The 19,911-nt window shown below is 54.2% G+C and overlaps 1 protein-coding gene across 7 annotated transcripts in view; it reads left to right on the forward strand.

The window, feature by feature from the left end:
* Positions 1 to 19,911, forward strand: part of MAD1L1 (mitotic arrest deficient 1 like 1) — a 415,678-nt gene that overhangs the window by 333,989 nt on the left and 61,778 nt on the right. For 4 of the 7 annotated variants that reach the window (XM_057487452.1, XM_057487450.1, XM_057487451.1 and 1 more), the window contains one exon: positions 3,485 to 3,808. The exons of the other annotated variants lie outside the window; for them this stretch is intronic. In XM_057487452.1, coding sequence (XP_057343435.1) covers positions 3,485 to 3,793 — 309 coding nt within the window. In that variant the 3' untranslated portion in view covers positions 3,794 to 3,808. Of the gene's footprint in view, positions 1 to 3,484; positions 3,809 to 19,911 lie in introns of those variants that run through there. 7 annotated transcript variants of the gene reach the window in all.

The following is a 19,911-nucleotide window of genomic DNA, read 5'->3' on the forward strand; positions in this document are numbered from 1 at the left end:
GGGGGAGCTGCCATCATGGCCCCCGGGCAATTTGAGGCACTTCCTGTCTCAGCCAAAATCCATTCTGAGCATCGTGGCCCCAGAACACGGGGGCTGCCCCTCAGCGCAGCTGATCCCTGCCGCACCGCAGACGGGCCCCAGCTCAGCCCGCCTCAAGCAGGAGGCGAGGGCTCAGTGCCACTGTTTTGTTTCTGTTGGATTCTTTGTTTTTGGCAAGCAGTGTTTGTTTTTGTGTTGCGTGGCACAGAGCTTCTTTTTTTTTGGTATCATTAATCTACAGTTACATGAGGAACATTATGTTTTCTAGACTCTCCCCATCACTAAGTCCCCCCCACATACCCCATCACAGTCACTGTCCATCAGCGTAGTAAGATGCTGTAGAATCACTACCTGTCTTCTCTGTGTTGCACAGCCCTCCCCATGCCCCCCCTACATTATACATGCTAATTGTAAGGCCCCCTTTCTTTTTCTCCCACCTTATCTCTCCCTTCCCACCCATCCTCCCCAGTCCCTTTCCCTTTGCTAACTGTTAGTCCATTCTTGAGTTCTGTGATTCTGCAGTTATTTTGTTCCCTCAGTTTTTTCTTTGTTCTTATACTCCACATATGAGTGAAATCATTTGGTATTTGTCTTTCTCCACCTGGCTTATTTCACTGAGCATAATACCCTCTACCTCCATCCATGTTGTTGCAAATGGTAGGATTTGTTTTCTTCTTATGGCTGAATAATACTCCATTGTGTATATGTACCACATCTTCTTTATCCATTCATCTACTGATGGACACTTAGGTTGCTTCCATTTCTTGGCTATTGTAAATAGTGCTGCGATAAACATAGGGGTGCCTCTGTCTTTTTCAAACTGGGCTGCTGCATTCTTAGGGTAAATTCCTAGAAGTGGAATTCCTGGGTCAAATGGTATTTCTATTTTGAGCATTTTGAGGAACCTCAATACTGCTTTCCACAATGGTTGAACTAATTTACATTCCCACCAGCAGTGTAGGAGGGTTCCCCTTTCTCCACAACCTCGCCAACACTTGTTGTTTGTCTTTTGGATGGTAGCCATCCTTACTGGTGTGAGGTGATATCTCATTGTGGTTTTAATTTGCATTTCTCTGTTGACTAGTGATATGGAGCATCTTTCATGTGTCTGTTGGCCATCTGAATTTCTTCTTTGGAGAACTGTCTATTCAGCTCCTCTGACCATTTGTTAATAGGGTTATTTGCTTTTTGTTTGTTGAGGTGCGTGAGCTCTTTATATATCTTGAATGTCAACCCTTTATTGGATCTGTCATTTATGAATATATTCTCCCATACTGTAGGATGCCTTTTTGTTCTATTGGCGGTATCCTTTGCTGTACAGAAGCTTTTCATCTTGATATAGTCCCACTTGTTCATTTTTGCTTTTGTTTCTCTTGCCTGGGGAGATATGTTCATGAAGAGGTCGCTCATGTTTATGTCCAAGATATTTTTGCCTATGTTTTTTTCTAGAGTTTTGTGCTTTCATGACTTACATTCAGGTCTTTGATCCATTTCAAATTTACTTTTGTGTATGGGGTTAGACAGTGATCCAGTTTCATTCTCTTACATGTAGCTGTCCAGTTTTGCCAGCACTACCTGTTGAAGAGACTGTCATTTCCCCATTGTATGTCCATGGCTCCTTTATCATATATTAATTGACCGTATATGTTTGGGTTCATATCTGAACTCTTTATTCTGTTCCACTAGTCTGTGGCTCTGTTCTTGTGCCAGTACCAAATTGTCTTGATTACTGTGGCTTTGTAGTAGAGCTTGAAGTTGGGAAGCGAGATGCCCCCCACTTTATTCTTCCTTCTCAGGATTGCCTTAGAGCTTCTTTTTAAGCCAAATTTAAGTTAATAAGAATAGTTGATTTAAAGAAAAACATTTAGTAAACAGCAGACCTGGCAGGCAGTGCCTCGTTGCTGACTGCCGCTTGGAAACTGGCATGGGCCGGCTCCTCATGTCAGCAGGGCCTGCAGAGCAGTGGTGTTCACTTCATCCCACAGCAAGTGTTGCTGCCATTCAGAAAGACCAGGAACCCACACAGCTGGAGAGGCAAAGCCCGGAAGCGCAGGCTGTCCTGCAGATCCAGAGCCGTCTGGCAAAACATCCAGCTCTTAGCTTTGGGGTGGGCCTGGCCAAACTCCCTCGGACAGGGTGGGGTAAGAAGGCTCCCTCCCAGGGATGGTGGCACTGCTGAGACGCTCCTTGGTGCCCTGGCTAGGGCAGCGCGGCTGGGACAGCATGGCTGGAATCAAGTAGATGGAGGCTGGGAATGCTGGGCCGCCCCCCACAGTGCATGGGGTGGTCCCCAGCATCCACGGTGCTGGGGGCAGCCTGCCCCTGGGAGTTCTGGTGGGCGCCCAGGACAGCTGTACATCAGGCTCTCTGAGGCACAGAAAATCTTGGAGATAGTCACACCTCTCCGGCTGGCTTGTCTGGGATGGGTAGGGTGGGCCTGGGAGGCCGGCTCACATCTGAGAGCCCTTTAGCAAGGTCTGCATTGGCTGAGTTCTCACACCAGACCAGTTTTCAGCTCAGGGTTCCCTTCTCCTGTCCACCCAGAGGGCTCTGAGGTGGATGCTGTTCCTGCTCTGCACACAGGGAAACAGGCTTGGAGGGGGCACTTGCCCGGGAGGGTCGAGGACCACGCTGCCAGCCACACTGCTCACCTGTTCCAGTCGAGACCACCAGCAGTTGCCTCGTTTTGTGTGTCACCTCACCACAAGACGGCAGGCAGGCCAGGAGGCTGTCCTCGCACAGGAGCCTGTTCCATCAGACCTCCCGTCACCTGCGAGGGGCTCTTAGAAATGGCCTGCCTAGGCTGCACCCAGGCCCTGCAAGGCCCAGTGTCCCTGGTCAGCTTGCATATGGGTCTGGCTGGGCTGCCGCAGCCCAGCCTCCCACCCCCTGGGAGCCTGAGGTCTGGAGTGGGGGCATGTCTCTGCAGCTGCTGTTCCTCACAGTGCTGCCCCGGGGCCAGCACATGGGCTGTGGTGCCCAGGGACCAGGAATGTGTGCTCCCTGGCCCCTGCAGTTAGTGATGGTCACTTCAGTAACAATCCCCAGCTCTGAGCCTGACCCCATGGTGAGGAAAACTGAGTTGGAATTAAATCAAATTTCAAATGTTAAACCAACCAATTAGAAGAAGCAATCACAAAGAAACATGCGATTTTCAGAGCGTGGCTGTTTACCCCGTCAAAACTAACATATGAGGGGAGAGAAGTTTGGGCTCAGCAGGGCGGCCACCCTCGGTCTGTGTGATCAGAGGAGCTGTTCCCAGACCTGCAGGTCCTGGACACCACTGCCGCTCTGGGCTGATGAGAGAGTGGCCCCCCCACAGGGGTGCTGAGCGGGCATCTGCGCCCGGCCCTGTCCCAGGACAGCACCTCCAGCACTGCACCAGGGCGTCCTGCACAGGCAAGTGGAGGTCTCACTGTCATCTACTCTCTGCCTCTACGTCTAGGCCATGGCAGGTCCGCGACGCTGCTTCTCAGGGGTGTCCGTCGTGATTCCCATCCTGAGGGTGCCAACCATCTCCTGGGAGCGGGCCCTCCTCGCCTACCCTAGTCTAGGTATGGTACCAGACCCTGCAGGGGAGGGACTGTGGGCAGCGGTGGACTGGAGGTGGGGTCAGGCCCCTGTGGGAGCTGGGCTCCGTCGCCCCTTCGCAGCGGTCACCCAGAGCTGCCTGTGTTATGACACCTGCCAGCAGGCTAGAGTCAGTGAGTTGAGGGCCGTGGGCCTGTGGGTCGGTTCCTTCAGTGTGAGTTGAGAAGAGTTGAGGGGCCTGGGGCAGGAGCCACCAAATGTACCGTGGTGAGCACCCACCTGGCAGTGCCCACAGAGCACTATGGCTGCTGCAGTGTGGGGCCTCCAAGGTGACCAGGGGGGTGGGGCAGGGCTGTGGGTGACGTGGCTTCAGCCGGCCAGGAGACAAAGTGGGTAATTGCATGGGTGCCCCATGGCCACACTGGGGATTACACTCTGCAGAAGGCGCCTGAGCACTTGCCTGCCATTGTGACCCTGGTATTTTGTGGGGACAGGCCTGGGCCGCCTCCTGACAGAGCTCTCAGGGCCCAGCTGGGTGCTCCCCCTGCCTGCTCTGCCCCACTGTAGGCCTCTCGGCACCAATCATAGGCCCCAGATGCCTCCCATGCTGGTCTGGTTGGCAGGGGCCTCCGACCACTGTGGAGGGCCAGGATCCCCGTGCCCAGCTCAGCTGGGAGTGTGGCCCCATGGGCACCAGCAGTACTGAGCCTCCCTGTGCCCTCCCTGCCAGATCCCAAGGGAGCCACCCATGCCCAGAACAGGGACCTCATCCAGCATTTGCTGAATGGATTCTGCCACCAGCCAGCCCTCCTTCCCCAGAATCCCAGGGCAGCCCCCTCCCCGGGGGCACCCACACTTGGCCCAGGCCAAGCTTCTAGGAGGCTTGGTCCACCCCCTGTTGCTGCACCATCCGCAGCAGACAGGATACCCAAGGAGGCAGGTTTCAGCCCACTGACCAAAAGAATGTTCCCGGAGCCTTCTCAGCTCTTGAGGGTGGGCCTGTGAGGGGTAAGCTCGCCACCAGGGCAGTGCTGCAGCGGAGTCCCCACGGGTAGCACAATGTGGCATCTGAAGTCCCTTGTATCTCAGGGGCCCCCCATGCCTGGAGCACCCCCACCATTGCCTACAAGACCTGGGGTCTCAGCCTATACACTGCCCCCCCCACCGGGGCTGGGTGTCCTTGCATCGTCGATCCCACACCACTGGGCTCATGCCTGTCCTCCTCTCCGCACGGGGTGGGGGTGGGCAGAGGAGGGACAGAGGGCACGCACAGCGGGCAGACCAGCCCTGCCGCCTGGGAGCCCTCCCTCCTGGCTTCCTCCGCATGTCTCCCCCGGAGACCTCGCCCCCGCAGCCCCCCGCAGCGGGGGCCTGAGACAGGAGGCGGCTGCAGGCGTTGGGCTGAGAGTGGTAAGCCCGAGTCATTAGGAGGCCAGCGGCAGACACCAGGTGATTTAGTGACGTGATTACTTCCTAATGCAATACCTCACAACGGTTTTATTAGATTTCCCCTTTTCCTTCCAAATGCTCTTTGGAAATAAACACCTGCGGCTGTTAGACTTTGTGCCACTCAGTTTAATTAACTTTTAAATCACATGATGTCACCAGACCTCTAATGTGTCTGCTCTCTGGGCCCAGCTTGGGGCCAAGCCGCCCCATGTCCCTGCCTCGAGAGCGAGGACAGCAGCTCTCAGCACCCCATCCCCTGCGAGGGTCCAGGGAAGTGGGCACCCCTGGGCTACGCCCCTCACAGTTCTTACTCGGCCTAGGTGCTCGGAGTGGGTCCAGGTTGGGCCTCCCAGTCCAAGGGACACAGTGACACCCACAGTCCGGCACTAGCCCCTGAACGGGTGGGAACCCACAGCCCAGACACATGGAACATGATTAGATGAATGGGTAGGGAGACTTGGCCTCTCGAGGTCACCCTCCACGTGGCTGCCAGGGCGGTTTTCCAGAGCAAGTCTGGTGACGGGCTCTCTGCCTGAGCTCCTTGAGGCCCCCGTGCTTCTTCAGAGCAGAGTCTGACCCCTGTCCCCTCCACCATCTCCTGGCCCCTTCCCTGCTCTTGAGCAGCTGCCCCCAAGGAGCCCCTGTGGCCGATTGAAAACCCAGTGTTGTCAGGAGCCCGGACCAAGTGTGTATTCGAAGGGCTGGTGAGGGTCTGGTCAGTCCTGGTGAAGCTGCTCAGCCCGGCATTAGGAGGCAGACGGCTACCTGGGGAGTGGGAAAGGCTGCCCTAGCTTGGGGCTGGTCTTAGGGCAGGGCAGGGGTGCTGGCCCGGCCCTGAGGCACCACCAGCTCTTTGGCTCCTTCATTGGAACGGCACATACACACCATGCTCAGCACACAGGAGGGCTCAAACACGGACCCTGCCTCCATCATCCCCGGACAGAAACCGCCGTGCTGAGGGGCAGGCTGCATACCTGGTTGGTTGCAGCCGTCTTGGGGACTGCGTGGTTCCTGAGGGGCATCAGAGCCTTCGCGCCAGGGCAGCTGTGCCAGGGATAGTGAGTCATGTGGGACAGGCGACCATAGGACGTGCCCTGCTCCACAGGGGAGAGGTGCCAGGCTCCAGATATTCCCAATTCGCCACTCTGCATGACTGTCCTGCAGTGTACACCCTCTGGTGCCGTCCGTGGCCTCTGCCAGCACTGCCAGGCAGATGCCTGGTTTGCTGCTCAGTAAATAAAACAGCTCCTACAGCCCCAGCACATCAGATGATACTGGAAGGAAACTGGTGCTTTCTCACAGGGAAAGCCCGACTTGAGCTGGGAAAATATGTGCTCTTGAAATGCCCCCAAAAGAGAAGCGTTATCTTCCTTTCCCCGGGACCAAGAGGAATGCTCACGTCCTTTAAAACTCATTTCTGAAATTAAATCACAGGAGGATACCTGCCAGGTGTGAGATTATTTATGTCCATTCTTGGGGCCAAGGAGCAAGTACTGCAGAACACGTTCTGAAATTTCCGCTTTAAGTGAAGGTGGTCAATGAGAGCGCAGAGCTATCAGCAGGACATGAAGCCACCTATTACATTGCATTCAGAGGATGAAGAATATCCTGTAGCATAATTCAAGCCCCATGAAACGGGTCTGAAAGCAAACAGCAGCTTCATGCAGGCTAAGGTGCTGATGAAATGGAAAATGCACTTCACACATTTTGCACACACAAATTGCATCAGTCGGGGTATTTTTTGCGAAGAATGAAGCACTTCCTCCCTTTTGCTGTTACTCTCTGCGGTGGGGGCTTGGGGCAGGGAAGCACGGTGCACCCACACTTGGTCCAGAGCAGGGCAGGCATGCCAGGCCTGCTGACACCAGTGCACACAGCATCTCCTCCCCACAGGCCCTATGCTTCCCCCTGGTTGTCAGTCTGGGAGCCCCTGCTACAGATGACCTCCAGGTCCAGGCAGTCGCTTCCTGGTCCTTCATCATCCTTGTGCTGGGCGAGACACCGGCTCCCAGTCACCCCTCAGTTGGAGGTCACCTTGGGTACAGAGCATTCAAGCTTAGTGGGTGGGGTCACTCCCTCGGTGGCTTTGGGGCCGCCCACTCGGGTGGTAAGTTGGTGTCCTGTGAGGGCAAGCTGCATGGTGCCCCGGCTGTCCTCCAGCTGGTACAGAGGGCCATGCATCCACAGAGCTAGTGGGAGAGGCAGCTGCAGGGGCCTCAGAGCTGCCACCCAGAAACGTCCAGGTGACAGTGGCTGGGGTGGGGCTCAAGGACAGAACCCCTGGAAAAGGGCAGCAGGGACGTTCCTGGAATGGAAGGTTCTGGAGTGCAGGGTGTCTCCAGTCTGCAGAGGGCCCAGAGCCCATCTCCCCCACCCATGGACACCATGCAGCCTCCTCTGACAGTACTGGTTCAGTGAGACCCTTAGAAAACAAGTCCCCAGAGTCCAGCCCCACTGGAAGGCTCCCTGCCTGCCTGTCACTTGCGCAGCGAGGCTGAGCATGTTTGTACATCTCTGCGGTCGTGGGCTACGATCCCAGCAAGATGCAGGCCTCTTCCCAGCCCTTGTAGAGAGGGTGACCTTGCACGCCTCTCCCCAGAGCAAAGCCCTCTCCCTGGACCTGGAGGCTGTTGAAGCACCCAGACTTCTTTCCTGGCTTGGGAAATTCACTTCCAAGAATTCAAGGATAGAGAAGCAAGGGTCAGGAGACTGCCATCGGCTCATTGGCCTGCTCCTTTCCATGGAGCAGAGAGTTACACAGGCTCATTTGGGTTCCGGGCCATTATTTTTGGCTTGTTGACTTCCCAGCTTTCAGGATGACTGAAGGAGTTGGCGAGGGCTGTCTAATTGACCAAGGTCAAACAAGGTCAGAGCTGCTCGCCTGGCCTGCATCAGGATTCTGTGCACGGTCTGCAAGGGATCAAGTCACACTTCAGAGCTTGAGTCCCTGCCTCGGTGTCAGAGTTGCTGCAGACGGGCTGGGAATAAATAACGGGGCTCCAAGCCCCAAGCCCAGCAAGGCCACCACGAGCAGCTGTCAGGGAGAACCCCACCTGTGCTTTCCCTGCAGTCTCCCCGTGGCCTGGCCTGGCCAGGGTCCCATGTGAGCAGGGCAAGCCGTCAGTGTCACTGTGCACCTTCCCTTTCCTGTCCTACCAGGGAGCTTGTCCTTCCCATGGGCTTTCAGTGGAGGTGACAGTGGCCGAGTACCCTGACAGCAGCCTGTGGGCTGTTGTCTCACCTGATCACGGGTGAGAGGGTGTGCAGCCCTGAGAGGCAGGCTCCATCTTAGCCCAAAGCCCATACATGCAAGTGAGCCCCCTCACCAGCCCCTGAAGGAAGATGGGGTCTGACATGTGAACCCTCTTTGCACAGCACCCAGTACCTGCTGAACTGAGCCAGGTCATTCTGGGGTGCAGCCCTGGAGGGGGGATAGTGCCCTGGGCTCCCATGTCACCCGGACCCCTCACTGTCCTCAGGGAACGTTAACTGTGAGTGGGCATCACTGCTGCATCCCCACGCCTGCCCTGAGCCCCAGCTCCCTGCCTGCCCTCCCCCTGGGCCCAGGCCTAGGAAAGCTCCCTCCCGGTGTCCTGCCAGACAGCCTGCCCCGTGACAAGGTCCCCTCCAAGGTCACGGAGGGTCACTGCAGAAGCGTGGGTGCTCGCTGCTTCATGGGCACTGGCCGGCAGCCTGGCAGCTCTGTGACAGGCTGTGAACTTGAGCAGGGCCAGCATGGGCAAGGCTCGGGCACACCAGCCGAGAGGCACTCAAACTGCCCGTGTTTCTAGTGCCGTTCCAGTCACAGCGCAGCCACACTGCTTCTCTGAGCATCCCAGCCGCAGGCTCACTCGCCACTGTCCCGGCGCCTCTTCTGGGGGCATGTGCACAGTCCCCTGGCAGGAAACCAAGCTCCCAGTGCATCCATTTCCACATGGCGGCAGGTGGCAGTGGCTTGAATGGGCAGAAATGCAGAGACTGGAGGGAGGCTTTCTCCCCTCCCAGGCTGTCTGCTCCTGGGACGCTGGGCAGCCACTGTGCTTCTCCAGCAGGCGGCTTCTCACAGACGGGCTCCCTTCAGCCCCCTTCCCAGGAAGACCTATCCGACTGAGACCTGCACTTGGGAAGCAAACCTGAGCCTGAGTCTCCACCCCTATCTTTGTTCCCCACTCCTTCACATTAGGCAGGAAAAGCCCCAGTAGGAGGCAGCACTTGGGCAGTGAGATGTTCTAATTGCACCTTAAAATAGCATGGCCTGCGGAGCACTGCTCTGTGACTAGCCACTGTATTTGAGGAGCCCGGGCGGTCAGAGATGGCCGGCTGCCCACTCACTGAGCCGTGGCCCTCAGGGACAGCACTAGAGGCCCCAGCCTGCCTGCCTCCCAGGGACCTGCCATGCAGGATGGGCTCTGCTAGGCTTGCAACCCCGAGGGAAAGGGCCGTTCTGTCTGATGGGTTTATTGCCCATCAGAGAGCTTCTAGCTTCTACCAGAGGACAGAAAACAGGAAGCACCACCTGCAGGGTTCAAAGTGAAGCCAGCTGGGCAGAGTTGTGAGCACCTGGCGGCAAGGCCGGTGTGATAGGGGAGGACCAGCAGCTGCCTCTTCAGCCACCCTGCCTTCTGGGAGGCTCCTGGAGCAGAGTGCCTGGGAAGCCCAGGTCCCATCCGCCTGAGCTACCCCTGCAGACTTGGTACACTGTGCTGGAGCCTGGCCTCAGCTCACGCCTCAAACTCGTTCACTCAGCCGCAGGGAGGGTGACAGTGGACGTGGCCCTGTCCACTCAAGTGCCTGCCCACCCTTCTGCGGCCTGCTCCCAAGTCCTCTGGGGTAACGCAGGGGAGGGCGGACAGAGATGAGACGTGCAGGGTGGGTGCTCAGCAAAGGCTGGCAGCAGGGCCTTGTGAAACGGGAGAGCTGGGGCAGGGCGGGTGCTTCCCCACAGCAGGGGCCAGGCCCTCTGGGGCTCCAGGACGCAGTCGAATCTGGGACAGGCGCCCCTGTAGTGCGGCGTCTCAGGTCCTTGGGTGGAGCACCCAGTCCCGCTCCTCCCGCTGTCAAGAAGCTGTGACAGAGCAGAGCAGAGCTGATGCCGGGCCCGTGGAGACCTCAGGCCTGCTGCTGGGAGCCTTGGACACGGATTTCCATGGGGCCTCAGGGCTGCAGCCACACAGCGGCCCAGAGCTCAGGTGGGAAGGCCTGTGCATGACATGAAATCTTTGCCGCTTCTTCTCTTTCTTAATTACCGGCCTAGCAGTTGCAGAGTTGAAATGCAGCTTAAAAAGCCTTTGTGAATAATTAGTGTCAAAAACACAAGATCTACAAAGCCATAAACTCACAGCTTGGTGATATTGCCAAGGACTAATTAAAAAAGAAGAAAGAAAATTTCCTTTCATGACCAGATTTTCAGCCCTGCCAAAGTTGAAGACAAGGCAGTTTGCAGGTGGTGCAGACACCACAGCAGCGAGTGGGGTGGCCAGCACAAAGATGGCGGCAGATGGGCCATGGTTGGGGAACATGGCACGCCACTAGGTAGTTGCCCGAGACTGCAGCTAGGACAGAATTCCACTGGGTGAGCGAGCTCATAGGGGCTGTCCTGGGCCCAGAACGATGGGCATCTTCACCCAGCAACTGTGGCATGGCCAGAGTCCCACACAGGAGTAGTGGTCCCTCATTCCTGCTGGTGGGGAGGCTGGGAACAGCCACTTCTGAAGCCTCAGAAGCTCGGGCTGCCAGGTCCCTCTGCACCTCCCGACACCCTCCCGCCATGGACCCCTAGGGGCTGCATGAGGCTTGTGCTAGGCTGAGACACAGTTCTTCTTTCAGCCCAGGCTTTTTGGTGCTGCTAAGAACTAAGCAGAAATCACAGCACCATCAGAGCAAGTGGCCTGGAAGCTTGGGAGAAAAATGGACCCCTGTCAAGAGGGATGGTGGCTGCTTCAGTCTTCCGATGCTCTGGCCATCAGCAGGGTGAGGGTGGGCTGCTGGGCTGTGTGCTGCCACACTGCTGTGTGCTGGGTAAGTCAGGCAGGTGGCAGGTGCCTCCCACATGTGTCAGAACTTGGTACAGACTACAGATTCCTGTGCTTCCAGCAACCGGCTGGCCACACTCCTGTGCGTCTTGCTCAGAAGCAGCTTTGCCCCTGGGGCCTGCCTCTGCCACGCCAGCAGATGAGCGGCAGAGCCCAGAACAGCTCTCCGGCTGCTCTTCACGTCAGAATGGTTGTGCAGGGGAACTTTCTGGAAGGCCGTGTCAGTCCCAGGGATGTTTTTAATCCACAGCCAGCAAAATGGCCTGGCACCACAGCACTCCAAGCTCAGCGGCAGACAAGCCGCCACATGCAGGTGCTCAGAGCGGCCCTGCGACTCCCACCCCACCATCAGAGCTGCCCAGTTCACCCATTCACGTGCACAATCCAACACCCTGCGAGCCCCCAGCTGGTTAGCACTCCCTCATCTGGCCTTGTGCCCCCTGCACTGTCGCCCTCACAGTCAGGCCTGGGTCTGTGCACCCGGGCCTGGTGCGGGACCTGGGGTCAGCGTCCAGCAGCAGTGGCAAAGGGCAGCAGCTCAGGGTCCAGCAGGGAGAGGACCCTCTTGAGCCCAGGCTGCTGTCAGCGAAGTGAGGTGGTGCGTTTAACAGAGCCTTCAGCTGCTGGGTGAGTGCACTGTGGACTTAGGGTACCCCTGCTGCTGATAGAAACATAATTTTTATGATGCTGTGTGAAACTGTGTAGAGGTTTCTCCCAGATATGTCAGGAGTTCAGGGAGTCAGGGAGGCTCTGAGGAGTTCACATGGAGCCGGGCTTACCAGGGGAGCGCAAGTTTGTCTGGCTGGAGGGGTGCGGAGAGGGGTGGGGAGACCTCCAGCAGCAGGACCACATGGGGGGAGTGCTGGGAAGGGTGAGCCGCCGAGGGTGGGGGCAGGAGTGGCAGGCGGCTATCTCTGTGCCAGAGCCACATTCTCCCCTACTCTCAGGTCAGCACCACCCCACAGCTTCGTTCTCCAAAGCTGTTTGGGGTGGCCTAGGTGCTTTGCCTTTCCATATTAATTTTAGACTCAGCTTGTCAACTTCTACAGTGAAAGCCTGCTCAGATTTTTTATTATAATCAAAATAGCAGGATTACAATCCTGCTAGGATTACATTGAACCTGCAGACCATCTGGGGGAGAATTGCCATCTCAACAACATCGAGTCTTCTGACCTGCCAGCGCTCTCTCAGCACTGCCTTCCAGGTCTCAGCCCACAGGTGTCATGCATCTTTTGTTAGATTTATCCCTAAATAGCTCATATTTTATGCTATTAAAAAAATTGTTTTTTATTTTCAATCACTTTGTTGCCAGTATATAAAAACAGTTTGCTTTTGTCTGTTGATCTTTTATTTTGCAACCTTGCTAACCTCATTAGTTCAAATAGCTGTTTAATATGTTCTTTGGGATTTTCTACATAGACAGTAAGGTTATCTGGGAATAAGGATCATTTTACTTGTACCTATCCAAACTGGATGCTTCTATTTCTTTTCCTGGCCTTATTTCCCAAGCTAGATCTCTAGAACAATGCTGAGCAGAGATGGTGAGAGTAGGTGTCCTCATCTTGTTTCTGGTCTGAGGGGGTAGCATTTGGTCTTGAGCCGCTAAGCACGGTGTTCAGTGATGCCCTCGGTCAGCTGATACATCTCTCTTGAGCCTAGTTTGCTGATAATTTTTATTTTTGAGGAACACATGTTGGGTTTGGTCTGATGGGTTTTTTTGTGTGTGTGTGCCTCTTTGGGGATGATCACATGGTTTTCTGTACTTTTACTTTGTTAATATGTTGACTTACTTAGATTGATTTTTCTAATGTCAAACCAGCCTTGCATTCCTGGATAGACCCTCTTGGTCAGGGTGTATCATCCTTTTTATGTGTTTGTGGACATGCTTACTGTTGCTTATTATTTTGTTTACAATTTTTGCATCTTTTTCCCTGAGGATTATTGGTCTGTGGTTTTGGTTTTTTCCTTGCTGTGTTATTGTCTGATTTGGGGATCATAGCAATGCTGGTCCCCAACTCAACAGAATGAGTTGTAAAGTGTTCCTTCTCTTCATTTTTCTTAGAGTTTATGTAGAGTTGGTATTTCTTCCTTAAGTGTTTGGAGAATTAACCATGAAAGCCATCTAGCCCTGGAGATGCCTCCATTAGGAGGTTTTGACTACACAGATGTGGGACTATTTAGGTTCTCCTTTGTGGTTGGCTTTGGGAGTTTGTGTCTTTCAAAGAACTTGTCCATTTTATCTGAGATGTCAGGTTTATTGGCATGGAGTTATTCGTGGTGTTCCCTGTCCTTTAGCCTGTGTCCTTGTTGACACCTGTAGAATTTGTAATGCGGTCACCTCTCTCTTAGTATTTAGTATTTGTGATACTGACAATTTGTATTTTCTCACTTTTATTCCTCATTAGTCCGGCCTGGGGTTTATCAATTTTATTAATCTTCTAAAAGAAACTATTTTTGGTTTTATTTTTGTATTGCTTTGCTGTTTTCTATTTCACTGATGTCTGCTTTGACCTATATTTCCTTTCTTCTGCTCACTTCGGGTCTAACTTGCCCTTTTTGTTTTAGTTTCTTAAGGTAAAACCTGAAGTCATTGATTTGAGCCCTCTCTTCTTTTTTAATGTAGACAGTGCTATAAATTTTTCCCCAAGTTGTGCTTTAGTAGAATTCCACAAGTTCTAATATATTATCTTCATTTAGTCCAAATTATTTACTATTTTCCCTTTTGACTTCTTTGACCTGTAAGTTATATAGAAGTATGTTAATAAGTTTCCAGATGTTTTGAAATTTTCCAGATATCTTTCTGTTAATGGTTTCCAATTTAATTTCACCATGGTCAGAGGTCTTACTTTGTATCATGTGAATCCCTTTAAGTGTATTAAAATTTGTTTTAAAGTCGAGAATGTTGTCTATCTGGGTAAAGGTGAAATAATGTGTATTCTGCTAGAATGTGCTAAATGTCAGTCAAGTTTTTCAATAGTCTTATCAAATTCTCTATACCCTTGCCAATTTTCTAACGGTATTGAAATCTCTGAAGATAAGTATGGATTTGTCTATTCCTTCTTGCATTTCTACCAGTTTTTATTTCATGTGTAAATTAATCACTTTATGATTTTGAAATGACCTTTATCCCTGGTAATATTCTTTCCTTTGAAACCTACTTTGTCTAATATTAACTTAACCACTCCAGCTTTTGGCTTCTGTTAGTGTGGTATATGTTCACCCTTTTACTTCTAAGCTGCTTGTGTCTTCATATTTAAAGTATGTTTCTTACAAGCCACATATACCTGACTCCTAAACAACACGGGGGTTATTGGTGCCAACCCCCCCCACCTCCACACAGTCAGAAATCTATATTTAATCTTTGACTCCTCAAAAACTTAATACTAATAGCCTGCTGTTGGCCAGAAGCCTTACCGCTAGCATAAATAGTTGACTAACAACGTGTTCTGTGTGTTATGTGTATTATATCCATAATCCTGCAATCAAGTAAGCTAGAGAAAAGAAAATGGTTTTTCAAATGGTCGCAAATCTCCAAATAATTTTCCAGTACATTTATTGGAAAAAGTCATGTCATAAGTGCACCTGCACAGTTTAAACCCACCTTGTTCGAGGGCCGCCCTAGTTGAACCCTGCCTTCATATGGTGTGAGAATCTCTGCGGTCCCATGGGCATCCCAGGACTGTTTACATCTCAGACGATCGCTGCTTGATTAGTTTGAGCCTATCATCTCATTCGGTTTCTTTTTGTCTTTGTTCATTTGTTCCTCTTCTTCTGCTCCTTTTGGATTATTTAATACTGTACAGACGCATGTATCCCCTTTTTTGGCATATAGCTTTATCGCTGTCTCGTCACTTTATCATGCTCACCCTGTCACAGTCCACCCCCAGTGATGTATGCTTCATGCAGAGCCTCAGCGCAGGGTTCCTACCGCCACCGGCTCTGTGCATACTGCCTGAGTCCTGCCCTTGAAATGTGCTTGTTTATAGATGTTATAAACCTCAAGATACATTGTTACTATTTCTGTGTAAATAGTTATCTCTTAAAGAGACAGAGAACAGTTTCAGTTTCTCACATTCCTGTGTGCACTGCCCCCATTCCTCAGCAAGGTGCTCTTCATTCTCAAGGCGGCCCAGCCTCCCTCTCCAGTCCCTCCTGTGCCGAGGGCCTCCTCAGACAGTTCTTGCAGGACCAGTCAGATGGCCTGGATTCCTCAGCTCTGCATGTCTGGAGAAGCCCTCCTTTTTTTGAAGCTGCCTGGTGCACTGGTGTTTTCTGTGCTTCCACGGATGCATCCCTGGCCGCCGGCCCACTGTTCTCACAGAGGGGCCTACTGTCACCCCTGCCTTCGCTCCTTGTGAAGTGAGTTTTTCACTGTTTTTAAAACTTTTTAGTATTGGTTTTGAGCAATTTGATTATGGTGTATTTAGTTGTTATTTTCTTTGTTTAATTTCTGTGCTTGGGCTTCATTGAAATTCTTGGATCTGCCAGTTTATAGTTTTCATCACACTCCAAATGTTGGAGGATGTTATTTTTTCAAGCATTTTTCCCCTGGCCTCCCGTATTGATTATCCACCACTGAGTAAGATTTCCCCCAAACCTAGTGCTCATGGTTTCCAAAGGCCAGGATCTGAGTGTGCATAGCCAGGTCCTCTCCCAGGGTCCTCACGACTGCGAAGCTGTCGGCCAGGCCCTTGCTGATGTCTGGTGTCCACTGGGGAACAGGTGGCTCCCAAGCCTGCCCATGGGAGCAGCTCACACAGTAGCACTTGCTTCACCAGAAGGAAAAACCAGAGAGTGAGCACAGGTGCAAGCACCATCGCCATGGCACACCCAGCAGTGAGTCCTGTCACTGTTACCATATTTTCTGTTAGAATTAAGTCACACTGGAGGGGATAGGGTTGCACAGGAGGCAAATGCCTGCAGGCAGGGGTCCTTGAGCCCTGCAGAGGAAGCTGGCCACACACCTCTTGGGCCTTTCCTGTGGCGGCACGTGTCACGGGGCCCAGGAAGGGGCCCACAGCTCGCTGATGTGCAGCTTTCTTTTTTATCCTCTCTTCCAATCTATGGCCTCTGTGGCTGTCCTCCCGTTCACTAATCTCGCCTCCGCAAGGTCTACTCTGCCATTAGTTCCCCGCACACTTTTCCCCTCTCACACTAGTTTCACATGTACAAGTCCAGTTTGGCTGCTCTCCACACCTTAGTGTCTCCAGCCTTGTGAGCACGTGGGGTGAGTTACAGTAAGTGACAACATCCTCTGCCGATGCTGACGTCAACACAGTCGGAACTCCGCTTCAGTTGAGTGGTTTTTCTCTTGGCTCTGAGTCACGCTTTTTCCTGCGTTTGCCTGTCATCTTTGAGGGATGCCAGAGCCAAATCTCACCTTGTTGGGGGCTATTTTTTGCTTCCTGGTGACTATTGCTGGGCTTATTCAGGGGTGCAGGTAATGGCTTGGAGGCAGGATGATGTGCTCCAGCCTTGGCCCATATGTGTGAGCGGGCCCAGAGCAGCCGTGGCCAAGTCTGGTTCTGCTATTGCTGAGGGTAACCCTTCTCCCTGCCTGCCCTGGGCACCACACCTGTGCAGCTTTCTGCCATGGCTGGGGAGGCAGGCACTGTTCCCAGCTCTGGGTGGTGTTTGCTCTAATCCTGGTCTCAGGGTCCCTTACCCTCATGTGCTGTGAAGTCCCCTCTGCACCACCCTCTCAGCAAGGCTGTCATCCCGGGCGCTCCGTCCGGCACCCTGCGGCCACCCTGGTCTCGCCAACCCAGAGAGGCCCTCAGCCCTGCCTGGGCCCCCACTGTGCCGAGGCTCTCAAGGGGTCAACGTGGCCATCACAGGGCCTCTCTCCCCCCAGGGCCGCCTCCTCCCAGCCTCTCCCTCCAGCACAAAGGCTGGGGAGCGGGTGTGGACAGTGCCAAGGTAGGAGCAGTTGGGCTTCAGAGAAAGCAGGGCCACCCGGGGCTGTGTCCAGTTTGGTACACATTACCCACAGACCTGGACCTGGCATTTTCCTGCCACCACGAAGACAGCTGCCCAAGAGCCTGCTACCCCGGCTCTGGTGGTGCCAGCTTCCCCTTAAAGCAGGGGGAGCTCCTCTCAGGAAGCCGGTGGACAGGCCAGGTTTCTGAAAGCACATGGAGAGTGGCCCAGGGCTACCCTGTGCCCCCAGCCGCCTCCACCCCAAACCAGGTTACGGGAGTAGGTGAGTCCTGGGAACAGAAGAGACAGGGCAGGCCGGGCCTGCTCACATGGGGCAGGTGGGAACCAACAGTGATCAGAGCCACAGGAACGATGGGGTGCAGCAGCCAAGAAGGCAAGGCTGTGAGGAGAGGTGGGGCCATGGCTCGGTCCAGTGTGACTGAGACGCGCTGAGCCCACTGGCACCAGGTGTGGGGACGACCTTGGGCCAAGCAGGCCAGTGGCCCTGCCTCCAGAAGGGGAGGCACACTGTGAATGTGGGTCCCCTGCCACACAGGGACCCTCAGGTGCTCTGTCCCACTGCAGCTGTCCCGCCTCCCCACGGGCAGCACAGAGCAAATTCCACTGGCTCCGGCGAGGCCCACTGCCCTTCTGGGCTGTTCTCTGGTGCCCAGGCTCAGAGGTGTCCACCTGCTCCTGGTTCCTGACATTTCCCCTGTGTTTTCTTCTGAGTTTCGTAGCTAAGCCCATGAGACATTTGGGCGTCATGTGGGTGTGAGGCTGAAGGTGGGGTGTCGTCCCCAAGGGTGCTGCTCCGGCACCAGCTGTGGGGAGGCTGCCCCTCCACTCACATGCATGGCTGGCGCGCTGGGGGGCAGCCGCGCCTGGGCTCGCTGTTTGTCCGTGGGCCGCCCACCTGCCAGCACCAAGACCACATCTGTGTGCCGGCCGTGTGCACTCTTCCCAGTTGGGGGAGTGTTCTCATCAGGGATGGTTGTTGAATCTTGTCAGACACTTTTCCATGTCGTTGGTGGGATCTTGTGGCTTCTTCAGCCTGTTGTTAGGGGGTCACGCTGATTGACTCATACTCGCTCGTGCGTTGCTGGATCGCGTTCACTGACATGCGTTGAGGGTTTTGCATCAAGTTCACGAGAGGCTGTGGTCTGGGTCCTCGCGCCCTCCACACGGGCTTTGTTGGTTTTGGCATCGGGTTAACAGTGAGAGGAGACACGCTGCCTCTTGTGTGTTTTTGGGGAGGAATTGTTTAAACTGGTGATAATTCTTACTTCAATGTTGAATAAATTCTCCAGTGAAACCCTCTGGGACTGGAGATTTCTTTGTGAGGAGCTTTTTAATTATAAATTCAATTTATCGCATGGGCATAGGACTGCTCAGGTTATCTACTTCATCTTGGCTGAGCTTCAGTACTACGTGGTTTTCAAGTTTTGCTCAGTTCTTCCAAGTTGTCGTTTTTATGAGCATAAAGGGTTTTTTGTGGTGTTTTCTCATTGCTCTTTCAATAGCTCCAGGATCTGTTTCGTTGCTGATACCGGTAACTTCTGTCTTTTCTCTCCTTGCTTTGTCAGTCTTGCCAGAGGCTCACCGGTCTCACCACCGGCATTCAAGCCACTGCCTCATGTCTCAGCGGCTCTCCTCCCCTCTCCGTCACCCCCTCCCCTTGCAGCCTCAGCTTTGTGCTTCTCTCCCAGCTAGGAGGCAGGGAGGAGGCCCCGAGGCAGGGTGTCCCCTCCTTTCCGAGCACCCAGCGCCTGTACCCTTTGTCTACGCCAGGCGTGCCCCACAAACCAAGTGGTGCTACCTCACCTGCACCCAGTCCCTCGGTGTTCAGTTCCCCTGGACTCCTCCCAGCCCCGTGGGTCAGTGGGCCTGTCTGCTCACCTCCACGCACCCCAGGACTTCCTTGCTTTCCCCCTTGCCCTGTTTCATGGGCTCTTCTCTCCTCCCGGGCACCACAGACGATTCTCAGATGGGCCTCATGCCCAGGAGAGCGGCACTTGCATTCCCTCCTACAGTCGCGTCACCTCTTGAATCCCAGTTGGCTGGGTCAGGCTCTGCGCCCACACCTGCAGTGTCTCACTCTGATTCCTCCCCTGTCCTCCATCAGTGGGACCCTCTTCAGTGGCCTCAGCACAGGGTGGCCGCACATGGGACAGGAGCCCTGTCGCCCGCCATGACCTGCGAGCATTGCCACCCCTGCACTTGGGGGCACAGTGGCCTTTGGGGGAGGGGGTCTCTGCTCTCTGGGGGCAGCTCCTTGCTCCGGGCATCTGCTAAAGGAGCATCATGAAGTGCCTGCATGCCGTCCCCCCACTGGGACACTGGGGGCTGGAGGGGTGGCCAGACTGCATTTAACCAGCCCCGTGGAGCAGGCAGCACGTGGGCCTGGCACACTTCAGTTTAGAGCGACCACAGCAGCTGGAATAGGAACCCAGGGCCATTTGGCCCTAAAATCGGGGCTTTCACTGCCCAGATACCACCAGTGCCCCCACACTGGTGCTTCTCCACCGCTCTGGGGATACCTCCCATGGCAGCCAGGCCTCAGCCTTCTGGTCCAGGCTGATGCCTTCAAAGCGGACCCGGCTGTGCTGTCTGGTCTGAGGTAAGGCCAGCCTACAAGCGGTGGGACCTTCGCTGTGGCTGAGTACCTCGCTCCCTGGGGGGCGCCCGCTGGCCACACTGCAGCCTGTCACTTTCACGCGCTGGGCGCAGAGAGTGCAGAAGCACAGCCAGTCAGCCCATAAATATTTGTAGCCACCACCAGCATGACTTACTGGGCAATTTGCTTTTTAAAAAATTGCTCTCTAATTTTAAGTGAACAGCCCCTAATTAGAGTGATTTACAAGGTACCTGGGGACCAGTGGTATTTGAGCATACCAAGCATGGGGCAGAGATTGATCAGCTCAGCATGATTCAGCAGCGC

The sequence above is a fragment of the Manis pentadactyla genome, chromosome 10, assembly GCF_030020395.1.
Source record: "Manis pentadactyla isolate mManPen7 chromosome 10, mManPen7.hap1, whole genome shotgun sequence".
In the NCBI taxonomy this organism is placed as follows: domain Eukaryota; kingdom Metazoa; phylum Chordata; class Mammalia; order Pholidota; family Manidae; genus Manis; species Manis pentadactyla.